At 39.3% G+C, this 21,501-nt stretch overlaps 1 protein-coding gene across 1 annotated transcript; it reads right to left on the bottom strand.

Moving 5' to 3' along the window:
- Positions 1-3,064: 3,064 nt before the first annotated feature.
- Positions 3,065-21,499, bottom strand: itgb3b (integrin beta 3b). The gene is made up of 15 exons (XM_006791214.3): positions 21,374-21,499; positions 20,391-20,476; positions 19,516-19,720; positions 19,125-19,377; positions 17,137-17,299; positions 16,743-16,904; positions 16,546-16,641; positions 15,043-15,132; positions 14,483-14,617; positions 11,326-11,770; positions 7,640-7,862; positions 7,465-7,565; positions 7,167-7,286; positions 4,096-4,262; positions 3,065-3,553 (listed from the first exon to the last, which is right to left on the bottom strand). The coding sequence occupies exons 1-15, from the start codon at positions 21,444-21,446 to the stop codon at positions 3,485-3,487; spliced, it is 2,388 nt and encodes a 795-aa protein (XP_006791277.1). The 5' UTR covers positions 21,447-21,499; the 3' UTR covers positions 3,065-3,484.
- Between the last annotated feature and the right edge of the window lie 2 nt (positions 21,500-21,501).

Genomic DNA, 21,501 nt, shown 5'->3' with positions numbered 1-21,501 from the left:
CATTGCAACACCTTCATCTTTTCTTTTTTTGTCATTCTGTTGCAGATTTGCAGCTGTGCAATTGATCATTGTCTAATTTCAACAAGGTTTTAACTGTTTAACAGATGGCCTCACATTTGAATACATTGGTTTACGGAAGAGTTAATGGTTGACTCAATGATTGCAAAGTATCCAGACCCTTCTACTGCAAAACAATTCCTAATCATCACCCTTCCATCACTGTGCTCCCACATGGTATGAAGTGTCTGTGCTGATATGTTGTGTTTGGTTTTCACCAAATGTGGTGCTGTGCATCATGACCAAATATTTCCATTATGGTCTTGTTGCTCCAAAGGACATTGTTCCAGAAGTCTGGTGGTTTGTCCAGATGCAACTTTGCAAACCTAAGCTGTGCTGACATGATCTTTTTAGACAGAAGACACTTTTTCCTAACAGCACTTCCAAAAGAGCAATACTTTATTAGTCTTTTTCTAATTGTGCTTTATGAACTTTTGTTCCCCCTTTCATGAACTTTAACATTTAACATGCTGTCCAAGGCCTGTAGAGTCTGAGGTTTATCTCTTGGGTTTTTGGTAATGTCACTGAGCATGGCATGGTCTAACCTTTGGTGGGATATCCACTCCTGGGAAAATTGTGGCATTGTGTTAACATACCTTCAAACTGCACAAACACTAATGTGAACACTGAGGGGCTTTTGATTTTTTATTAGCGTTACTCTATTTTAAGTTGCAGTTTAAACCAAACCTGTGGTTTGATTTAAACCAGTGTTTCCTTAAATTGCAGAGCACAGATCTTCTGCTGGGCAGACAGAATGACTACTGGGACCATCTGAGAAAACTTTGGAAAGCAACTGATCAAAATGAAGCACTAACCTCCAGAGGTGAAAAACAAAGCCAGAAATGTTAAAAAATGAAAATGCAACTGTGCTTTCATTGATGCACCTTGCTAACCATGCTCGATAACCTTAGCTGATAGCTTAGCATTTAACCCCCCAAACCTGGTTACTGGCCAAAATGCTAAAGTTGAGGCTTTGAAATGCATAGTCCAAAGACAACAGGTGACATGATGGTGTATACATCCATCTTTTATCTACAGTCTGTGCTGTGGGATGTACTCTAACGGAGGCTTAAATTTAATAAGGCCAGCTTGACGTCATATCTGTACATGTGAATTAGTTTCATTCCATTAATCTTTTTTTAACCACCTCACAAGTTGTTTTCTCTTTCTTCCACTTGGTGGAGCTAAATAGCTTTACTGGCTTTGTCAGAGCCAGTGAGCTGGGACGTGTTTTTTACCTATTTTCTTTCTCTGCTCCGTTGAGCGGATGAACTGCACTGTGCACACAAACGAGCAAATTAAACCTGCAGTTTAAGTCCAGGACATGCGAGTAGTGCGCTGCATTCAAAAAATCCTGCACAGTCAAGAGAGAGTTGAGGATGACTTAATTACACTAATAATTATGATAATAGGTTTATCATAATTATTATCATAAAAAAAAGAAAATATTATCCCTTTAAGCTGATGCATGCACAGACTGAGTGTACAGCAAAATGGGCTCATGGACAATATTTTAATAAAGACTAATTAAAGGGTTACACGATCGACTGTAAATCAAATGTATTTATTGCAGAAAAGCAGATCTCTGATTGTCTGTTTTATGTGTTTTTCATTCATCACATTTTTAACATTCAAAACATAAACTCAGCAGGAATTAGTCAGTGTTCTCAAAGCGTGGTTTTAGACAGTTTTTTCTACTTTTGAATCAATATTACAATATTAATGAGAATGGATATGGTTAATACAATAATCACGAGTGCTATGAGCACACAAGCCCCACTGACCTATAGTTGACTTAGTAGACTAGACTTTTTTTTTCTTTAAACACCATGCTTTAACTTTAATGTCTCAAATTATGTGGTTATAACATCCAGTGTATGACAAAGAATGACTAAAAAAAATCATGTTTCATATCTTCAAAGAAAATGATATTAACGCACTAGAAATTTTCAGTTTAGTCCAAACCACATGATGGCAGTTTATCTTTGTGGTTTCCCACTGGTGTCACAAACAGGAAATTCTGTGCCCTACACTGGCTTATAGGAACTGAGTTCACCCATTTTACTTTTTAAAATATAATTTTTACCATTTTGCCACAGTGATATGCAGTCATGTGGATCCTTTTGGTTTTATTTTAATAAGCAAAACATTTCCTTTGCTGCCAAGAGTTTTCTATTCAATGTTAATGTTGATGTTATGTTTGAATGCTTGACTACCTTTACACTGGGAAGTATATAGCACTTCTCAAATGTTAAATATATTCTTATTGCCTCTGCCAAAAAGGTTATGTTGTTGGTAGCGCTTGGGTGCATCTTTTTTCTGTAAACATGATTGCTAGAAAAGTTTTGAATGAATTCTGATCAAGCTTTGTAGGGGTGTAAAATTTGTCAACGTAATGATTTATTGGTCAAAAATTGACAAATCCGTTTTATAAATTAGAAACTATGATTCTTACAAGTGTGGTGTTTATTGTCAACATATAGAGAGTACCATATCTGAAGACTTAAACCTCTTTTTGACTTCTGACATTACCCTAAAGCTTGACAGAGTGATCTTAAGGTCAAAGTGGTAATAATGCTATGTAGAGCTATTTGAAACTATGTTTCTTACTACCATTGTCTGTATTTACAACATATAGGTATATAGGAAATGACATATGATGATATATTGGGATTTCTGATCTTATTTGACTTCTTCAAGGTCAAATAAGATGAAACTTTCATAAAATAACTATCTTCAAAAGTTGATTCTGTTCATTTGGATGTAGTGTTTTCAGTGGGTGAAACGTTTCGTTACTCATCCAAATGACTATCCTTTTTTTGGCAACATTTAGGATGAAAAAGTGGTATATGGGGTTTCTAAATATCACCTTAACGTCTGCATCCAACTATCCTGTCACATATGACCTCACTTTCACATTTCACATTTTCACATTGACCCCAAAATGTGTTATAAACTGCAAACGTCTTAAAGTACGATTAAAAAGAACAAAGATAACAAAATTAATATGCACAAAACACAAAACTATCCCCTTACAAGTGCCTCGGTGAAGGTTTGCACTCTCTTTGTGCTTCTCGTTAAATTTTGTGCTCTTGATTTCAACTTTTACGATTTCAGTGGGCTCTCAACAGATGGACAAAAAGCTACTTTTGGAGATCTAAACCTTTATTATGGGCTGCACAACAAAACAATTCTCATTCAAAACAAAAAAAAACAAACACCTTATCTAACATCGTGGTACAGGTGGGTGTTTTGTCTCAAATCCCTGATAAAATGTCTCCTCGGAATGATTTCTACATATTTACAAGCAAATAATTATTAGTTATTGCGTGACAGTAGAGGCCTGCACATGATTCGCTGCCTTCTCAGAGAGGATTGTCGAAGTGCATTATTTCCATCCTTTATTCTCCAGCTTTGTTCAGTAGCGTCAGTCTTTTCCTCTGTATGTGATGTTCGTAAAGGTTGATGTCGCTCCCTTGTAAAGAGGATTGTGCCCCTGTTAGTCAAACACACAAGGAGATACGAGTCAAGGGGCGGTTTATGGTAATGACACAATAGAAAAGTCCACATTTAAAACAGCTATTTCATGTCATCATTTAAGCAGACATGCTAACTTGAGTGTGTGGTTTTGTGTTACTTGTGAGCAACTTAAACCTACTGTGATTCCTTGTGGTTTGAGGCCTGTGGCATTTAGCTGTGTTCTTTAGGCCACAAACAGGCTTATTACCAGTAAAGGCTGATTAGCGCTGGCTAATTTAAACCCAGCCCTTCCGTTGGCTGCTTTTTTGTTCTGTTGGTAGTAACAGCATGTAACAGATATAATAAAAAACATCTTCAGACAACGGGAGCAAGACACTGCGTGTGTGGGCTTTTTTTGTGTGTGTGTGAGTGTGTGTGTGCATAGGAATGTGCAGGCATGTTTGCATACTTGAGTGTGTGCAAAGACTGCATTGAATCCTCAATGCTTTCTATGATAATATTAAACAAATGCTGCACTTGCAGTTTCCAAATTCACTACTTCAGAGTCCGTTCACTTACTGTTTCCCACTTGGCGCGAGCGCGTTCTTCCTCAAATTTGGCAAACTCCCGTCTGTCGTGGATGGTAACCAGCAGCTTCCAGATAAGCAGAGCGGCCAAGCCCAGGAATAAAATGGCTCCTGCCACTGACAGAAGCACCACCAAAATGTCTGGACCCTTGGGGCAGTCTAAACAGAGGGAGGAAGTGATAAAGGAATGAGCAGATAAGCCAGAGGTCAGGCCAGAGAATTATTTTATAACCATGTTTCATCTCTGGTTCTTATTGATTTAATCTCGCTAATATCACAACGTAGTCCCCTACTAACTGCAGTGAGTTTTTAGAGTCAGGGGTTATAACGCCTGTTATAAAGGCAGATGTACAGCTTTAAACTTAATAGCATGGTTCTTTTTAGCATGACTGACAGTTTTTCTAATTGCCATCAGGTTTTTAAGTGATGGAAGAGAACAAGGAAAGCATAACAGTACTGAACAGGCTGTTAAGGACCAGAGAGAAGAGTGGAAGATGGGCCAAAGTGGAAAACGGTAACCTCTTAAAGCAAGGCCACAATCCTCTCCTCCCTCACTGTGGTCTGGCAAAACTCTCCAGTACTCTGATTTGCACAATGTCACACAACGACGGTCATTACGCTCCTTCAAAGAGTCACGGACATGAGCCACTTCAAAAGTGGAACAACTCATCACATTTGCTAGCCTTGTCCGCATGACTAATTTCTCTTCAATAATTCCCCCAAGTATGTTTTACAGTCAAGTAGAGGGACTGCGAAAATTTAAGTTGCTTGTAAGGTTTGGAAATTTGAGGAGCAAAAGTGTCTTTTATATCTCTCACAATCTCTTACAGTAGTTCACTAATGTTTTGGTTACAAGTTTTGAGGCTTAATTAGTCCCCAGAGTGCAATGTTGCTCCAAAAAAGGTCTGCAAAAGTTCATACAGTATGAGTTATTTCACACGAGAAACTTCTAGATCTTTATTTTTCCACTGCGGTCTACTTGGTCAATTAAAGCGTATGTGACTCAATCAAAAAAGCTGATGAACTGAAAACTATTTGAGCCAAAATGTGATGACAGATATGAGGTAATCAAATATTATTCAACCACCCCCATACGCTCCTAAATTTAGAGTTCTCAGAATTAAAAAATGACATATTTAAAGTTTTTTCTTAAGCTTCTCAAAAATGTGTAATGAATTAATACTAATCACACGTAGAAAGCATCAGCATTATGTGAATTTCTCCCTGAGGATGAATAAAGCATCCATTCATCCAATATTAACTTATTTTCTGGTCCCCAGATGAGTCTCAGTGTGATATTTAGCCTAAAATTTTTTATTTTTAATGCAATCTGATGCAAGCCTACTATGAAGTCTTGTCCTTAAAAAAGTGTTATGGTGCTGCAGTGAATAAATATGTGGTACGCATGTATACACCGGACAACCAAATGATGAGGCGAAAGATGCCAACGTGTTAAACAGTAAGAATTCTCCTAGAGCTGTAATGCTCTATGGGTTCCTCATAATGTCAGTATATCTGTGTGGCATGTGGTTACATGCACATATGCATGTGAAAAGCGGTGTTGAGCAACCAAAGCAACGAGGGTGAACTTTTACGGCCAACATCAAAGCTGCTCTCATCTTCCTCCTTCTATCATTATAAATTAGCTCTACTTCCTGCTCTTCAGCCGACCCTTTAATGCTCATAGCCCATCAAAGTCTACATGGAAATCAGTCTTGGCTGACACAATTGATTAATGTGATTTACCAACTTTTTCTTATGTTGTCTTGATTTTTTTTTTCAAAGCTTAGCCTGCTTTGAAGGTGAGTGATACAGCTTCACATTTCCTTCACTGTTCTTTTGCTTACTTATTTTCTTCCATATCCTCAAGAGGAGAGCACGAGAGGGCTTTCTCTCTACGATATGTATAGTCAGCATGTTCCCGGAGGAGCTGGGCAGCTATTTACAGCCCTCTTTGACACGGCAGGGTGCCCCGTGTTCAAGGAAAATTGTGGTGTATTTCTCTGATACCCAGTTGTGCTTAAATTAAACACACACATTCATTAAAGGTAGACCCAAGTACAGATTTTCTCTGGGGGCAGAAAGCTATTTTACTGCCCCACACTTTTTCTATTTGGCCACTTAACAAGTGAGAGAGCAGGCATCGGGGAAGTGACAGCTTGTAGTTGGGTGAACGCAAGCACTAAAAAGTTTTGCCAGAAATTTAAAAAATGCAGATGATGGTGAAAGTTTGTTGTTGCAGGTTTATCCTCATCTATTCAGCATTTGTGTTGATTACATCTGGTAGCAAATTCAGCATAAAAAAAAGCAACAGATTCATATTTCTAACCCATAATGTTAAATTACATTAAATTAGCAATTAACAGTAGAGATGAATCTATTGACTGGCTAGGGAATGGAATCAGATTACTCTTCTCTTTCATGCACCCACAACACGTACGCAGTGGCGCAGGCAAATAGTTGCACGTGTACTCACAGTCACACACTAACATGAGTGAAGACGCAAGTTTGCCACAGTAAACCATGGGGGGAGTCACTATGAAAACATGTTTAACAAAAAACCTAATCAGATACTTAAAACAACCATACCCAGCTATAATGGACATTTTAAAGAAGCTAACACCGGCAAAGCGCTTAATGCTAAGCCTGGCCAGAGCTCAGAGCCAATCACAGGCCAGCCACAAGCCAGCAGCCTCGGTATGAGCAAAAGAGCAAAGCAGTTTTAAGGAAAATTGCAGGAAAAGAAGAAAAATGTGAATGTCCTGTTATTTGGTGAAGTTATAAACATGCTGGAAAGTGATGTGATGTTCTCTAAATCTCTTGCTGCATAAGTTTTGTAAAGTCATATGTGTCAGGTAAAGGTGCAGCAGTTCATTTTATTTAATTATTTGTACCTCCAGCAGCAGAATACTTTATTTTCAGTTGTTTTAAAAAGAGAAGATCCTGTAATTTACTACAGTGTGGATAACATTGTAAAGTTTCAACTTTACAAACAATCAGAAAACAGCATGGGCCAAATAAACATCAATCTTTGTATCTCCTATCATTGATGAGGTTTCTTACCTGGCTCTTTGACAACGAAGAGGATGGATTTGCCACTGGCATCTTCATAATACTGAAAACGCTCCACGCAATCGTTCTCATCTTTGTAAGTGCAATTCACCGCATTTGTGTCATGGAGCTCTGTGTGAAAAATGTTGACGTTACATTACAAGTTAGACAAAATGACCCCTGTAATGGGATTGTTCCACCTTGTGCATTTATGGAATTATTATTAACATTAACCAGCAGTGCCAAAACACAAGTCTTGTAATCATTACCTTGTGGTAATGATTACAAGACTTGTGTTTTGGCATCTCACCTAATTCATCCACAAGAACAATCTCATCCTTGCAGATTCGAGAGCAGGTTTTGTCCTCAATCAGTTTGCCCCTCTTGAAGTGCTTACACTCCACACACTCCCTGTTAAAATGTAAAATATCAACAATCAGTTGATTTAAAGGAGCTAAATTGAATATCTCTGTATGTAAACTCACTTCTTCATGGTACAGGCGTCGGGGCAGGTGGGACACTTGTCACACGTGGCTCCGTAGGCACCTGGTTGCGTGCACTCGCAGGCTCCGCACACGCACTGACCCCTCCCGCTGCACAGGAGACCCAGGCTGGACATGCAAGTGTCTGTACGTCTGGAGCAGTTACAGTTCTCGCCCTGCCAGTCTGGCGCGCACTGGCAGAAGCCACAGTTACAGACACCGTGCCCTGAGAATAAACAAAAAACAAGAGGAGGACAATGTGACAAGAAATTTTATGTGAAAAAGAGGGCGCAGCACGAGTTGGGGAAGAAGGACGCTTTTGGCATCTGGAATGGTTGTAACGTCAATCATTTGGCATCACATAGTTTACACACTGTCTTACACAAACGTATTTATTTTGTTGCAAGTTTTGACAAAAGCTTATACACATGCTCATTATTTTCATGGCTTTATTATCAAAGAAATAAATGTTACGTACCATTTTATAATCTGCTGGGCATAAGGTACCTTTACAAACTCACAAATTTAAAATAAATGCAATTGGGTGGACCTTGTTTAGGTGGTCAGCATGAGTTAGTAATGGCTGGCCACTGCTTGTTAAATGGTTATGACTGAACTGACCACAAACCTGTGTCATACAATTCTTTTTGCCCCATTTATGGGCTCCTTTCTGTACCTTGAAAAAGATTTACCATGTTGCTTTGCCTTCAAACACTTCAAACACAGCATCTACAGCCATGCTGAAGTCAAGCTAGCATTTTATGGCAATAATAATAGCCAGAAATCTAACCCAAATTAAATTTAAAGGTTTAATTCAATTCCGTTTTATTTATAAAGCACTAAATTCCAACAAAAGATGCCACAATAATCCAGCAAAAACCCAACAATTAGAAGACTTTTTAATTGTAGCTAGTTAAAAATAAGTATTATTTCTTGCAGACATTCAGTGGTCCTGTAAGTTCATGACTTTACACTGGAAACACTGGAAACCAGAAGCGGAATATTAAACTGCTAGAGGTTAAAAACCTATTTCACTGTTTGTCTGCGGTGACTGCATTGCTTTTATATTTGGCTGCGTGATGAAGCGCATATCTGAGCAAATTTGTACACATTGTCTTGTTGTTATTCCACGAAACTCTGTGTGAATGTGAGTGTACATGCCAGTAAGAGTAACGGGGCAAAAACATTGTGGCTTTCCACCACAAAAAACAATGCCCAGATAAACAATGACACAGGAAGCTGCTTGGCACAGTCTAACTGAATAAAGGATGATCCACGGATAAACTGTCATTATCACATGGCCGCAAGACCTCTAGCTTTTAATTAGATCATTCTGTGGAGGAAAATACAATGGTCCACACACTGAATAAGATATTTCAAGACAACAGAAGACTATGTGTGTTCTGCACACACATAGTCTCTGAACATTTCCAGTACTCTCCCTCTTGGCCAAACATGAGTTTATTTTTAACATCATTACACCACACCAGCCAATGAGTAAGAATAAAGGCATTTTCATGTTACTCTGTGGACTTTGGGGTGCACAGGAAAACATTTCCTTGTGAGACCGGCCGAGATGGATGTGGATAGTTTTTAGTGGCATATGAGCTCTACCTAAAAACTACCTAATACAAGGTGCTTAGCAAATAAATTCAACCTAAATAGCATCAGGAGATACTAGTGCATAAGTGTAATGACACTATGTCTACATGATATGAAAAGTTGCATTTGTTTCAAAATATCTGTCATATAATTAAAAACAAAACAAAAACAAACAAACAAACATAGAACTAAACTATAAAAAAGAAACTGAACTGATTGAACCCATGCTGGAAACGAAATTAAACTAAACAGAATGTATAAAAATGTAATGTAACACTGTGAAAGCTGTTCACCAGATGTGGAGTTCAGGGTCAATTAGCTTAGTTAGCTTAGCTTCCTTGTTAGCAAAAAGCAAAGAAATAAAGCTAGCCTGGTTATCCTTGCAGCTGTTGTTTTTAATTTTCTTTTGGCACAAATTAAAAATGGGAAAAATAAAACAGTAAGTTTTTAAGTAAGTTTGTGATCTCTGCACTTGGATAACATTTCCCCCTGCGTTCAGTGTTTATGCTAAGCTAGCTGCGAACAATAGTAAGAAAGTTAAAAAAAACAAAGAAAACTTTATTCTTACTTTGTTTCTGTTACAAGACTGCAACAGACAGTCATAAAAAACAGCTCACCGATCTTATCAAAGCATTCAGATGAAATATTAAAGACATTAAATGCTGTTAATGTTGGGTTTAGTTTAAGGGAAAGTGGCAAAAACTGATTACATGTTGGATTTTTACTAATCGGGTCCTCATTAATGGGGTTTGGAATTAACAACACGTAGGCACTGCATTAATGACACGAGATTGATCATTTCATCAAACTTCTAAGAAAGCAATAAACTTTTTTATGTTTTACCATTAACTCTATTCTAACATGAGCCAAAATGTCTTGCCAGCAAACCCAATGATGCTTAGTCTCACATGCATAATAGCATTTTTTACATGACAGCATGTGATGTCATTCTGATACTTTCATGGTTTTGACTCAGCAGCATGGTTTTTATTTAAAAGCACTAAAACATTGAAAGTAATAAAAGGTAAAGTGATAACCTCTTGTGTGTGTTCATGAATCCCTTCAAATTCTTTAGTACAAAAGGTTTGGATGACACAAACATATAACCTGAGCTAACACTCACACGTAGTGCACATACACCAAACCAGATGTTTATTGTGAATGTAGCCCATATCCAGAGGGGAGAGTTTTTACTGTATATAATTCGTCCCAGATGAGGTGGGTGGCAAGTCAGTGCGGTGAAAGGGACAAACGACCTAAGCTATAAAAGTGTGCGCATTCTACGAAACTCTACCACAACCATACAGAAAAATCAAGATAGAAGTCAGTGGGTCATTTCGACCCACTACAGCTTTCGGGGGGGAACAGCTAAGGTTGGGCTATCTCTTGGCTGGGTATATCTCAGTTGTTTGCCAGCAACTTCACAGACCACTGTGGCCGGCCAAAAATAATAATAGAAAAAAAGTACAGCACATACAATCTGTCCTGCACTACTTGCTGCCCTCACTAAACCCCAATGTACCATTTTGAAGTTAATCCTTGAACAGAGCTACTCCCATTTTTAGTCTTTCTTTAAAAAGCAAATACTGGTAAATAATTAAAGAGAATTAAAGGTATCTACAGCAGGAAATTGAATATTTATTGGGAATAACAGACTATATTAGACTGTCTTAATATTTTTTGTAAATGGACTGATTCTTATGTAGCGCTTTTCTACTCTCCCGGAGTACTCAAAGCGCTCTATACAACATGCCACATTCACCCAATCACACCCGTTCTCACAAGCACTTTCTCTTTACATAGTGCTTTCTAAATACATTCATACTCTGATGGATGCATCGAAGAGCAACTTGGGGTTAGTATATTGCCCAAGGATACTTGACATGCAGACTGGAAGACCCAGGGATTGAACCACCAACCTTCCAATCAGTAGATGGCCTGCTCTACCTCCTGAGCTACAGCCTGTTGACTAAACTGTTGACCATTAAGCACATCACTGATTAATACTCATTCATTTAAAATCCTAAAGCAAAGTAAATACACAAGAAGCCTGCATGTCTTTCTTACTGTAACTCATGAGGCCTTACCCGAGCAGAGTTCTCCCTTGTAACGCAGGCAGTTGAAGTCATCACACTCACACAGCTTTCCCCACACTTTCCCAAAGTCACTGCTGTGGCACACGCACTGGCCACACACGCAGTCTCCGCGGCCGCTGCAGATAGCCGACTGAGGTCCTCCGGATCCTGCAGGTCCACTGCAGCGATCCTGCGCCATGGGGTTGTAATCGCCTTCGGCACATTCGCAATGTGGTCCTAAGCGACCTGGGTGGCACAGGCATATGCCACACTCAAAGGTGCCATTGCCGTTGCTACATTTGGGGCTATCAGGCTGGGCTTTGGCCTGGCACTTGCAGTCGCACTCAAAGGTGACGGTGATGGAGAGGGCGTCCTTGAAGCCCACAGGTTTGATGATAAAGGTTTTCTTTTTTTCGAATGGGCAACCACGTGCACGAGCCTCCACACTGAAAGAGACCTGCCGAAGAGCACAGAAGCGTAAATAAAAAAGGAGACACTTAAACTCATTTTTACTTGTTTCTTTTTTTTTTATGGCATCCAGACTCAGCATTATCTAATCGCTGTCAGAGAAAACAGCACAAAGCAGATGTAACACAAGGAATGCCTCCAAATGTATTCACTCAGAGTAATTGTTCATTCAGTGCTGCATGCCAGATCTGGTAAATGCGGGGAGTTACTACATCTGGAGAGATGGCCATATATGGAAATAATAATAGCAGCTGAGGTAAAGAGAAAGAAATGTGTAGAGGCCAGAAAATGTCACCTGGAGTGAAGAAAGACAAAGAAAAATAGCCATAGATGCTTAGATAAAGAAAAATGCAAAAACTAACAAAGAGAACTATTTAAAAAAGGATCTTAAGACAAAAAAACATGAAGAATAAAAAATAAAGTTAGAGACTCTGTCATCCATTTTCCATCTTTTACTCCTTGACACTATGAGAAAAAGGGAAAATCCAACTCCAAGAAATAAGGGAAATGGAAACATACCAAAAAAAAGACCCATATGGAACTAATTTGTTATTTTTGTTTATAGGGAACAATAGTCTCTCGAGATATTTTGAGTACAAGCCGAATCTTTTAAATATAAATTGTTAAAATATTCCTTGAAAAAACGAAATGCGTTTAGGGGACTGTGTCCTTCTTTAAAAAACTACAGTAACAAAAAAAAAACTACACTGAGAGTAAGTTAATTAGTCTCATGAAGCATGTTTTCCTGAGTGTGGCCTGTACAGTATGTAAGCAACCACGATCACTGTACATCCTTATCTGAAACAAATAAAGCAAGGAAACAACCATGTACAGTCAACTAGGTGCGACAGAGGTTATGATTAACACTTGTAGATAAAGATCACAGTCAGATTACTGCCTTTCTCCCCTTTCTGTGGTAATTCAGAATCTACCTTATTAATCCTAAATCCTCTTTTATGTGGGTAAAGTTTTTGGGCCACCTTTCTTTGGTTACTCATGTTGTGACTACATTGTAGAAAAAGTGCACTATTAATCTGAATATATAACTAGCTTTATATGTAATACTCCATTTAGTCAAAATATCACTTAACAAGCATTGGCCAGCCATTACTAACTCATGCTGACCACCTAAACAAGGTCCACCCAGTTGCATTTACTTAAACTCTTTTATATAACTGTTGATAAAGATCATAAGTAGTATTATGAGTAGATCATGACTATTACTTTTTACAGTAATGTGAAAAAGTTCACCCTCTTTCAATTCTAAGATTTTACATATGAGAACACAATACAAAGTCCTTAGCAGGTCCTAAAATGATTTGAATACAAGTTCGGATGAACAGCAACACTTGAAATATAACACTGTATTATTAGTTATGTGGCAAAAACTAAACCAAAATGGAGAAGCAGTGTATGAAAAACCATGTACGCCCATGTGCGGGCTAACGCCCACTCACATCCTCGGCCTTCTGACCTCAGGAAATCACATGATAGGGTGGGGCTAGGTTTCACAATGAGTTCACCTGAAACCTTGGCTGATTGTGACCTACACCTATTTTCACACCTTGGCTCGTGTCATTAGGTAGAGAATCATTAGGGGTCCCTATGGGGAACACTCCCATAGACCTTAAATCTGGGACTTCTCCACCATTTGACCTTAGAACTGAAGCAGCTTCTTAAGAGGTGAAACGTCTTCAAGCAACTTAAAGAAGTCCAGACGCTTTTCTTTCCAAGCTCCTTAGACTACGATGAGCTGGAGAACCATCACAGACATGTACGCCCTTACTGTTTCCATAGCAAGAGGGTAAATAACAGCCAGGTCGAATTCATTTTCATTTTGGCAGATGGCCGCGCTGCCTGTACTCGAGGTTCCTTCCTGTTAAAAGGGAGTTTTTCCTTCCCACTGTTGCCAAAGCTCTCGCTCATATGGGGGTCATATGATTGTTGGGAGCTTTCTCTGATTTTTTTGTATTATCGTAGAACCTTACAGTATAAGGTGTCTTGAGGCGACTGTTGTTGTAATTTGGCGACATATAAGTAAAACTGAATTACATTTAATTTAATAAACTGATCATCAGTGGTTTGTGTAGTTTGTTGGTCTGGCGCATTCAGTTATGTGTGATTTCCAAACAATATATAATCCATTATTCTACAATGAGAAAGATGATTTATGAATAGCAAACATTCAAGCAGTTACCAGTCTCCCCAGGAATGGACTGTTGGAACGTCCAGTACTCAGAGAAACTGTAAAAAACACAACCCAGACTCTACAAGTTTGTGACAGTAAAATTAGAAAAAGACTGACCAAGTATGACGTGTTATGAACTTTTTCCAGGAAAAGGCCTCTTTCTCCAGGCCTCTCTAAACAGAAGGCTTGAAAATCTCAATCACGGAGGTGGTCATGATGATACAAACTAATGAATCATGGGCCGTGCTTAGTTTTTTACACACAACTTCTGTTTTTGTCCATTAATCATGTGTGGCTGTTCATCTAATGAGATGAGATTTAGTGAGATTTAGAACGTGGTAAAGACCAGAGCTGCCTTATAAGAGTCCAAAAGTAAAAATATGAAAATGGGAACTCCACTCCAACTCACACTGTGGTGATTTTGCTATACTGACCACAGATAGACGTACAGCCACGTCTCTGTAATATGAAGCCAAACCTTGTAGTTGCAGTGCAAAGTCTAGAAGAACTAACCGTATCTCCTATTTTGAGCCCAGAGCAGGATTTGAGGCCAGGAATGACCTCCCCATTCAGGCAGGTGGCATTGAAGGAAAGAGACAGTTCCTCTGGGACGCCTTGCAGCTCCAGTTCCACCTTGGAACGAATTTTCTGACGGCAACAGAAAAAAGCAGGAAACACAAACACGCACACATAGCAGGTGGTTTTCAAGACGGGTCATTTCCTTAAATATGAGTCAAACAAGTAACTCATAGCAAATTATACACGACATCTTACTGACTTCTCTAATGACTTTATATTTGAGTGTATATTGCAGCGCAAACAGCTAGAATTACTTTTCAGCTCATTCACCTGCATAATAAACTCACGTTCAACATAAATAATGAAACCCAGCCAAGAGCCTCCTACATTTGGTCAGCTTCACACTTCAGCCACTGGGGAATTTCTCCCGAGACGCTGCGTATGACTCACATGCTGTGGGTGTGTGTCAACAAGCACATGTCATCCCCTCAAACACTGTCTCGCCAAGGATGTGTGAGCGTGTGTGTCTGCATGTGCGTGTGTGTTGCACTCACTTTGTACGCCTTTAATATGAGCTGAATAACATTTCCCGAGTCATTGGACAGCGTTCCCACTGTGGTGCCAGGAATCAGCTCACTGTAGTTCTACAACGCACACAGACAGAGAGACTGTTCTAATCCTGCATCATCAGGGAGTCTTTTAATCATTTATCGATTGCTGCAAATGTCATCTGCATCTCATTAGTTGCAAACATAGAATGCCCCAATCCAATACCCACCGAATAAAGATAGCTAATTATTTGATATTAAATCATTACTGTCAAGATGATATTTTACTACATTTTCATTAGTTAATTTGTTCCAATGGATTGCTGTTATATTATCCATCCATCTTGTTGTCCCACTCATGGTTGTGGTAGGCTTACCACAGGGTGCTATATGACAGACTGCACAGGATAACACAAAGAGACAGACAACTATTCACATTCACACCTTTGGGCAATTTTAGAATCACCATTTAACCAAACTCTACCAACTGCACGTAAATGGTAAGTGTCTAAGTGCTTTCTATCTAACATCTAACATCAGAAAGCAACTCAAGGTTCAGTATTTTTCCCAAGATACCAGAGTATCCAAAGAAAACCCACAGACTCCACACAGAAAGGCTCCAGCCAGATGGTGGACCTTCTTCCTGTGAGGCAACATTGCTAACCACCGTGCTACCATGCTACTGAAAATTATAAACAGTAATTTATATCGCAAGTAAAACTAATGCTAAAATGTTTGTATGTTTTTTCAGTTGTTTTCTGAGACAGTAAATGACAGAGCAAGTACAAAAAGAAAAACCAATAGTGGGTATTTAGAGAGATTAAGCCACTGTTTCCGCTAGCTTCTGTGGTTTCTCGCAATCATTTTAGAGACTTTTCAGTTGCGAGTTACATCAAATGTGTAAAAACCGAAATATCCAAAATGCATGATATAAATGTGACGTGATCTTTTTGTGACTTTACAGTCACATTTTTCTTTCATTTATCAGTTTGGAATCATTTTATGTAATTATTATATTTTCTTGTTTTATTTTTTATTTCTGTTCTTAGCCTCTTTGACTGATTCCATGTTTTCACCTGTAATTTCCTGCTAATACTAACTTTACTGGGAAGTTCTGTGGGTCAGCTGCTGTTGTTTTTAAATGTGCTGTATTCATAAAAGCTACTTGACTCGACATGCAATAGTTTCCATCCAGTAGCCAAAACTATGTATAAAATACTGTTTGACACCAGTTGGATGTACTAGTGTTTCCAGTTTTGGAAAAACTGACTTTGTCTCCTTCGGTGTCTGAGTAGTGTGCAAACAGTGATTTCCAATGCAACTTCCAAGAATGTTTCTTTTTTTTTTTAAAAACAGTGAGGTTCAGTGGACTTCTCTGAAAACACTACTTCTTATTAAAAGAGGATATTTGTTTTCATTTTTAAAAAATGCTTAGTTTATGTTTGCATTTTTTGTTTTTTGAGCAATTATGTTGTAACAGAAGGGGATCGTGTCCACTGCAGAGCTCACCTGGTAAAGGGCAACCACAGGGTTGGTGACTGCAAAGATGAGGTTGATGTTGTTCTCTGACATCTTCTCCGTGATCAGAGCAAGAGATGGATAATCCTGTGGTAACAAAAGGACAATGAAGTTAGCACATACCGCTTCCGTGGTTTCCCTTTATTGCCGTCTGTGCACACAAATACTCGGCTTTAATATGCGCTAACCATGGTCGTAGACTTGCTGTACATATTATCAGAGTTCAGGTGGCATCGTCCATCGTTGGGCTGCACGATTCCAGCCAGACGACCATCCAGAGCCACGTGAGTCTTTGCGTCTGAGGTGAAGATCAGAAGGTGGGAAGCATCTGGACGCCAGCCGATCTGCTCCTGGTTCCCATCAAACCAGGTAACAGAAAAGGAGGAAAGTAAACAATAAAGAATTTTTCAGTTCTATTCAAACAGCAAATCTCCTTCTGATTAACTTAATTTTACCACCCAGCCTTTGAATATTTCCGAGCTTAGATGTGCGTGACGGAGGAGTAAAAGAATGCCAAACCAAATCTCAAGTTATGTCTGTGAGATGGGGAAACATGTGTGCTCGTGCAGTCTGCCTCTCCACCTTGCACACAGCAGCCTGGATGATTGCATCAAAGCCTCCCTCCGGGGCATCTCGGTTTCTGGACACCATCTGCTTCTTCACCTCCTCCGTGAAGCGGCCCACTTCCTCCGTCAGAGACAAGACATGTTTGTAGCCAAACTGTGGCAGACAGGTGGTATTAATGCTGCCAAGTAAAGAGAAATTAAATGTTTACTTTGACAGACAGCATCAGGGTTCATCCAAAAGTGGTGTCAACTCCAATAACTGATGACATCTCCACCCATCACCACCCTCAAGAACAATGTTTATTCACAATATAATATGTATGTAAGAAGCAAACATGTTCAGAAGTCATTCAATTAGAACAACTACAATTTTGTTATGAAATTGAATGCAAAATCTTTACAAAATGCAGTTTACCTGCAGGTGTCTTCTTGGTTAGTTATGCCTTACAAACCGGCTAACTATATTTTCACATTTTTGAGATCACTGGTATTTTAATGTTAGGTAATATATACATAAACAAGAGCGGTTAAGAGTGCAAGTCCCCCTGAAGGGCAAGGCCTGTACTAAAACTTTGATGCTATATGCTGATGTCAGCATTGTTAACATGGAAATCGTTTTCTGTCAGTGTGAAGTCCTGTAATGTTGCATTAAAAAAACGCTTTAAAAAGCTCAGATATAGAGAATGCTTATGTGCTACAATGACTAATAGTCTGGAGATGATCCAATGGAAACTAAAGCTTTTTCCTAATCTGAGTGACCCTGACCTTTAACCTATGAGCTATGACCTTGAACCATTACATACTAAAATGGTGTATTTATTTTTACCCATACAATAGGAGCAGAATTTACTGGAATCTATAAACTGCAAAAACTTGAGATTTTAAGCTATAGTCATGCAGTGTATGATTTTGCCAAACTTTATGGTATCATTGTGAAATTGTAGGGTGTCATAATTGAAACAATAAAATGTGTGTTGTACAGTTCTCTCCGTGCCTGTTCTTATGATCTAATATTCAATATGGCTTCTTGAAAAATTTTTTAATCTATCGCTAACCTTAGGTGCTAACAATGAAGGTCAAGGTCAAATCTTAGCCCCCAAGCGCTAGTATAGAGTTGTGAAGTTTGATGAAGAGCCATTAAAAACATGTGAGTAATACAACTTTTTTAAATTGATTTTGACATTTGCTGTGACCTTGACAAGATTTTCACCAAAATTAAATCATCTTGAGCTTTTATTGATATCTACCATCACACAAAATTTGAAAATGATATCTTGAAAACTGTGGATGCTATAAGTTGAACTAGAGTTGTGAGCGGTAAAGTCTGGGCACTGTTGGTCTCATGCATGTCAGTTTTTGAGTACAGAGTACAGCGTCACCCGAAAGCCACCAAATAACCTGGCATGGGCAAAAGGAAAAACAAAAAAAAAACAATAAACCTTTAAGAGATTTCTCCTTTGTTCATAATTCATATAAAAAACTCTCTTTACTGTGAACGTACCCTCCTCTCGTTCTCTCTTTCTGCTGCAGCCTACTATAAATTCTTCACTTTTCTTATCTTTTATCAAAACATTCCTACAGTCTGGGTCTCACTTTACATGAGCGGGAAAGCAAATGACCCTGGAACCGTCAAATCAACGTCACAGGAGCCTCTGGCTGCAGTTATGGCACTGGGATGCTCTTCCTCCTTGAGTAGATTACCTGTGGCTGATTCACAGGAGCTGACCAAGCACTTAGGAGCCACATTGAGCCTTTAACAAGTGCTGAGGCTCCGAGACTGCTCGCGTTATTGCTGAGCAACGCTGTGTTTAAATATGTCTTCACAAGACTGACATCATCTGCGTAATGCAGGTACTTAACACACGCAGACGTAAATACTGAAACCACTGAAATCAACACCGGTGGTGACATATGAAGCGTGAAAAAACATTATGGGGAAACAACACCAGCATAATAAACTGTCGACCGATCTGGTTTGAACCCATGATTTTATCTTAGATTTACCTGTAGCAGGGGTTCTTTACAGCCTCTTTTGGTGAAATGTACATGTAAGGTGAGAGCGGCTTGTCCACAAAAGCTCCAAAGCCCATGCGCAGGTTGCTGGTGGTGCGGTTCATGGCCTCCGCCAGGCCTTTGCCGAGCGTCCTCAGGCGGGTGAGATCATCATTCATGGAGTAGGAGAGATCCATTAAGTAGTAGAGATCTACGGGGTAGTCCTCCACCTGCCGCACCTTCACTGTGAAACGTTTAGCATCATCTAGAAAATGAGATGAAGAAATAGTTAAACACTGATTCCTGATTTTACTGTTCTTCTCGTTCCCTCAGAGAGAACAGTTTCACTCATTTCCTGTGAAACTGTGTAAGAAACCTTATATCCTTATATGTAGGTGCTCACCCGGCCTGAGGGTGATGTGTATTTTCTGAGGCTTTATCTGGGTGACAACTTGTGTCGCTCCCGCTGCCTTGTTGCTGAGGGGCCGGTCCTCGATCACCTGCAGTTTGCTGGTTGGAAACTCCAGAGCTGATGTGGTACAGCCCGCTGCCAGCAGATTACTTTTCAAATCACAGCGGGACAGGCCAGCAACTCCTTGGCCAAAGTCCTGAAAAAAGATGTAGGACATTTTAAAGAGAAAAGCCGACTCGTTGATCTGAATGTAGATTAATTTCCAGTTGTAATTAAATTCAAGAAAGGAGAGCATATCTGACTGATTTAAAGGCTAAAGTGCAACGGGGAGGACCAGGAGTCTAAAACAGCCTAATCTTATGTTTCCTTTTAGTACTTCAATAAACTTTGTACCCTAAAGAAGTTCATCCAGTTCCTCTCTTGTAGAGGCTGAAGTCATCCTGAAAAAGTATGTTGACTCCCATACTTAATTTCACTATATTAAATCACTGCACCCATTGGTTTGAACCAGAAAATATGACTGTATCCTCGTACACTAACAAGATGTCAGTCACTGAGTTCTGAGTCCCTGGACTCACATAAGCATCCTACTCAGAGTCAGTGAAGCCGTTAAAACCCTTCATTTTCTGTCCTTCTAACTTTGAAAGAGACATGCTGTCTTGTTCACAAATCCAAACCCAAATATTTTAAAATGTGCATGGAGTCAAAGACTAGAAGTGGCTTCACCACAGAGACCACTGAGAGTGTTCTTCCAAACCAGATTATAGCTGGCTGATGAAGAGATCTGTACCACCGTGTACCAGTCTGGTTGGCAGAAAGCTCAGCTTGTAAATGAAGTGAAGTGGGGGGAAAAAAAGGGACCCCACCTCTTTGGAGCACCACGCACAGCTGGGGTGCACATCCAGACACTCCTTGCATGTGCTGGCTCCTCTGGAGGTGCAGACATTTGAACCTGGAACCAGGAGAAGAAGCACTAGATTGATTTAACTGATACTGATTGGTTCCTTTCACTAAGAGGAACATTTGGGATCATCTGCTTTACGTGGGTGTGAATTCTCTTGTTTTTATGAGAGGCTTGAGAACAGAATTTTAGGTCATTTTTCATCAGAAAGATAAAGCTCAAAGAAAACATTTTTAAACTAGTAATGCATTACCAAGTAAAACCAGTGTCAGACATGTTCATGTGTTATGCTGTGATAAAACAAAGCATTGACTGCAGCCCAAGGTGAATTGTGGCTTAAGATAAATTTGGTAAATTATCAGCTGCATGTGGCAAACACTTTGTGTTCACTAAAGCTAGCACAAGCATCTGTGTTGTCTTGAATATAGGACTATATTTTACTGATATAGTCTCCAACTACTGCACCAACATATGAAGAAAACAATTTTAAAGATCAACTCAAAAAATGTAAACTGTAAACATCTGCATTCCCAAAGGCTAGGAAACAGTGACCAAGAGGGTTTATGAAGATCTGTTCTGTTTTGCGAGCATGCTCATGAGACTGCATGTATGTACCCACTCTGTGTTATACGTTATGTTCAATCCAGTCGTTTGTGCCACTTAAAATAGCTTAATAGAACTGTTATGTTATAGCTGTTGTATTTTCTGCTGCCCTCTTGGTCAGGTCTCTCTTGAAAAATGAGGCTTTTATCCGGATAAATAAAGAATTTGCCAAAAACTGATTGCAGCTTCTACCCTTCTGGCTCAAATAACTTGATATCATTCACAGACGTTTGATGGATTACAGCAGTTTAAATACCAGTAATCACTTTTTGGCAGATGATCACTTTTTAAAGTCTTAGCAGAGTTCCTTAAAGGAAGGAAGAGACAGAAAACAGTTAAACTCACCACAAACTGCTGCTATTCCCGCAAAGAACAAAACCCACACGCACAACATCCTCTGCGTCTGGAGAGCGCTCATCGTGCTGAGGGCTCTCTGAGAGGACACAGCTCGCCAGTCAGCTGAGGTGTGTGTA

Source organism: Neolamprologus brichardi, chromosome 8, assembly GCF_056152115.1.
Source record: "Neolamprologus brichardi isolate AB-2024 chromosome 8, ASM5615211v1, whole genome shotgun sequence".
Lineage (NCBI taxonomy): Eukaryota > Metazoa > Chordata > Actinopteri > Cichliformes > Cichlidae > Neolamprologus > Neolamprologus brichardi.
The sequence above is the reverse complement of the archived record's forward strand: the minus strand, read 5'-3'. Positions and strand labels throughout refer to the sequence as shown.

What these genes read in the sequence shown, in the direction of transcription:
- itgb3b (XM_006791214.3), bottom strand. Translation starts at nt 21,446, where the DNA reads ATGAGCGCTCTCCAGACGCAGAGGATGTTGTGCGTGTGGGTTTTGTTC. An exon ending in ACACATCACCCTCAGGCCGG is followed by an intron (nt 19,378 to 19,515) that starts GTGAGCACCTAC and finishes CTCATTTTCTAG; the next exon opens with ATGATGCTAAACGTTTCACA. An exon ending in GGCTCAAAATAGGAGATACG is followed by an intron (nt 11,771 to 14,482) that starts GTTAGTTCTTCT and finishes GCTCTTCGGCAG; the next exon opens with GTCTCTTTCAGTGTGGAGGC.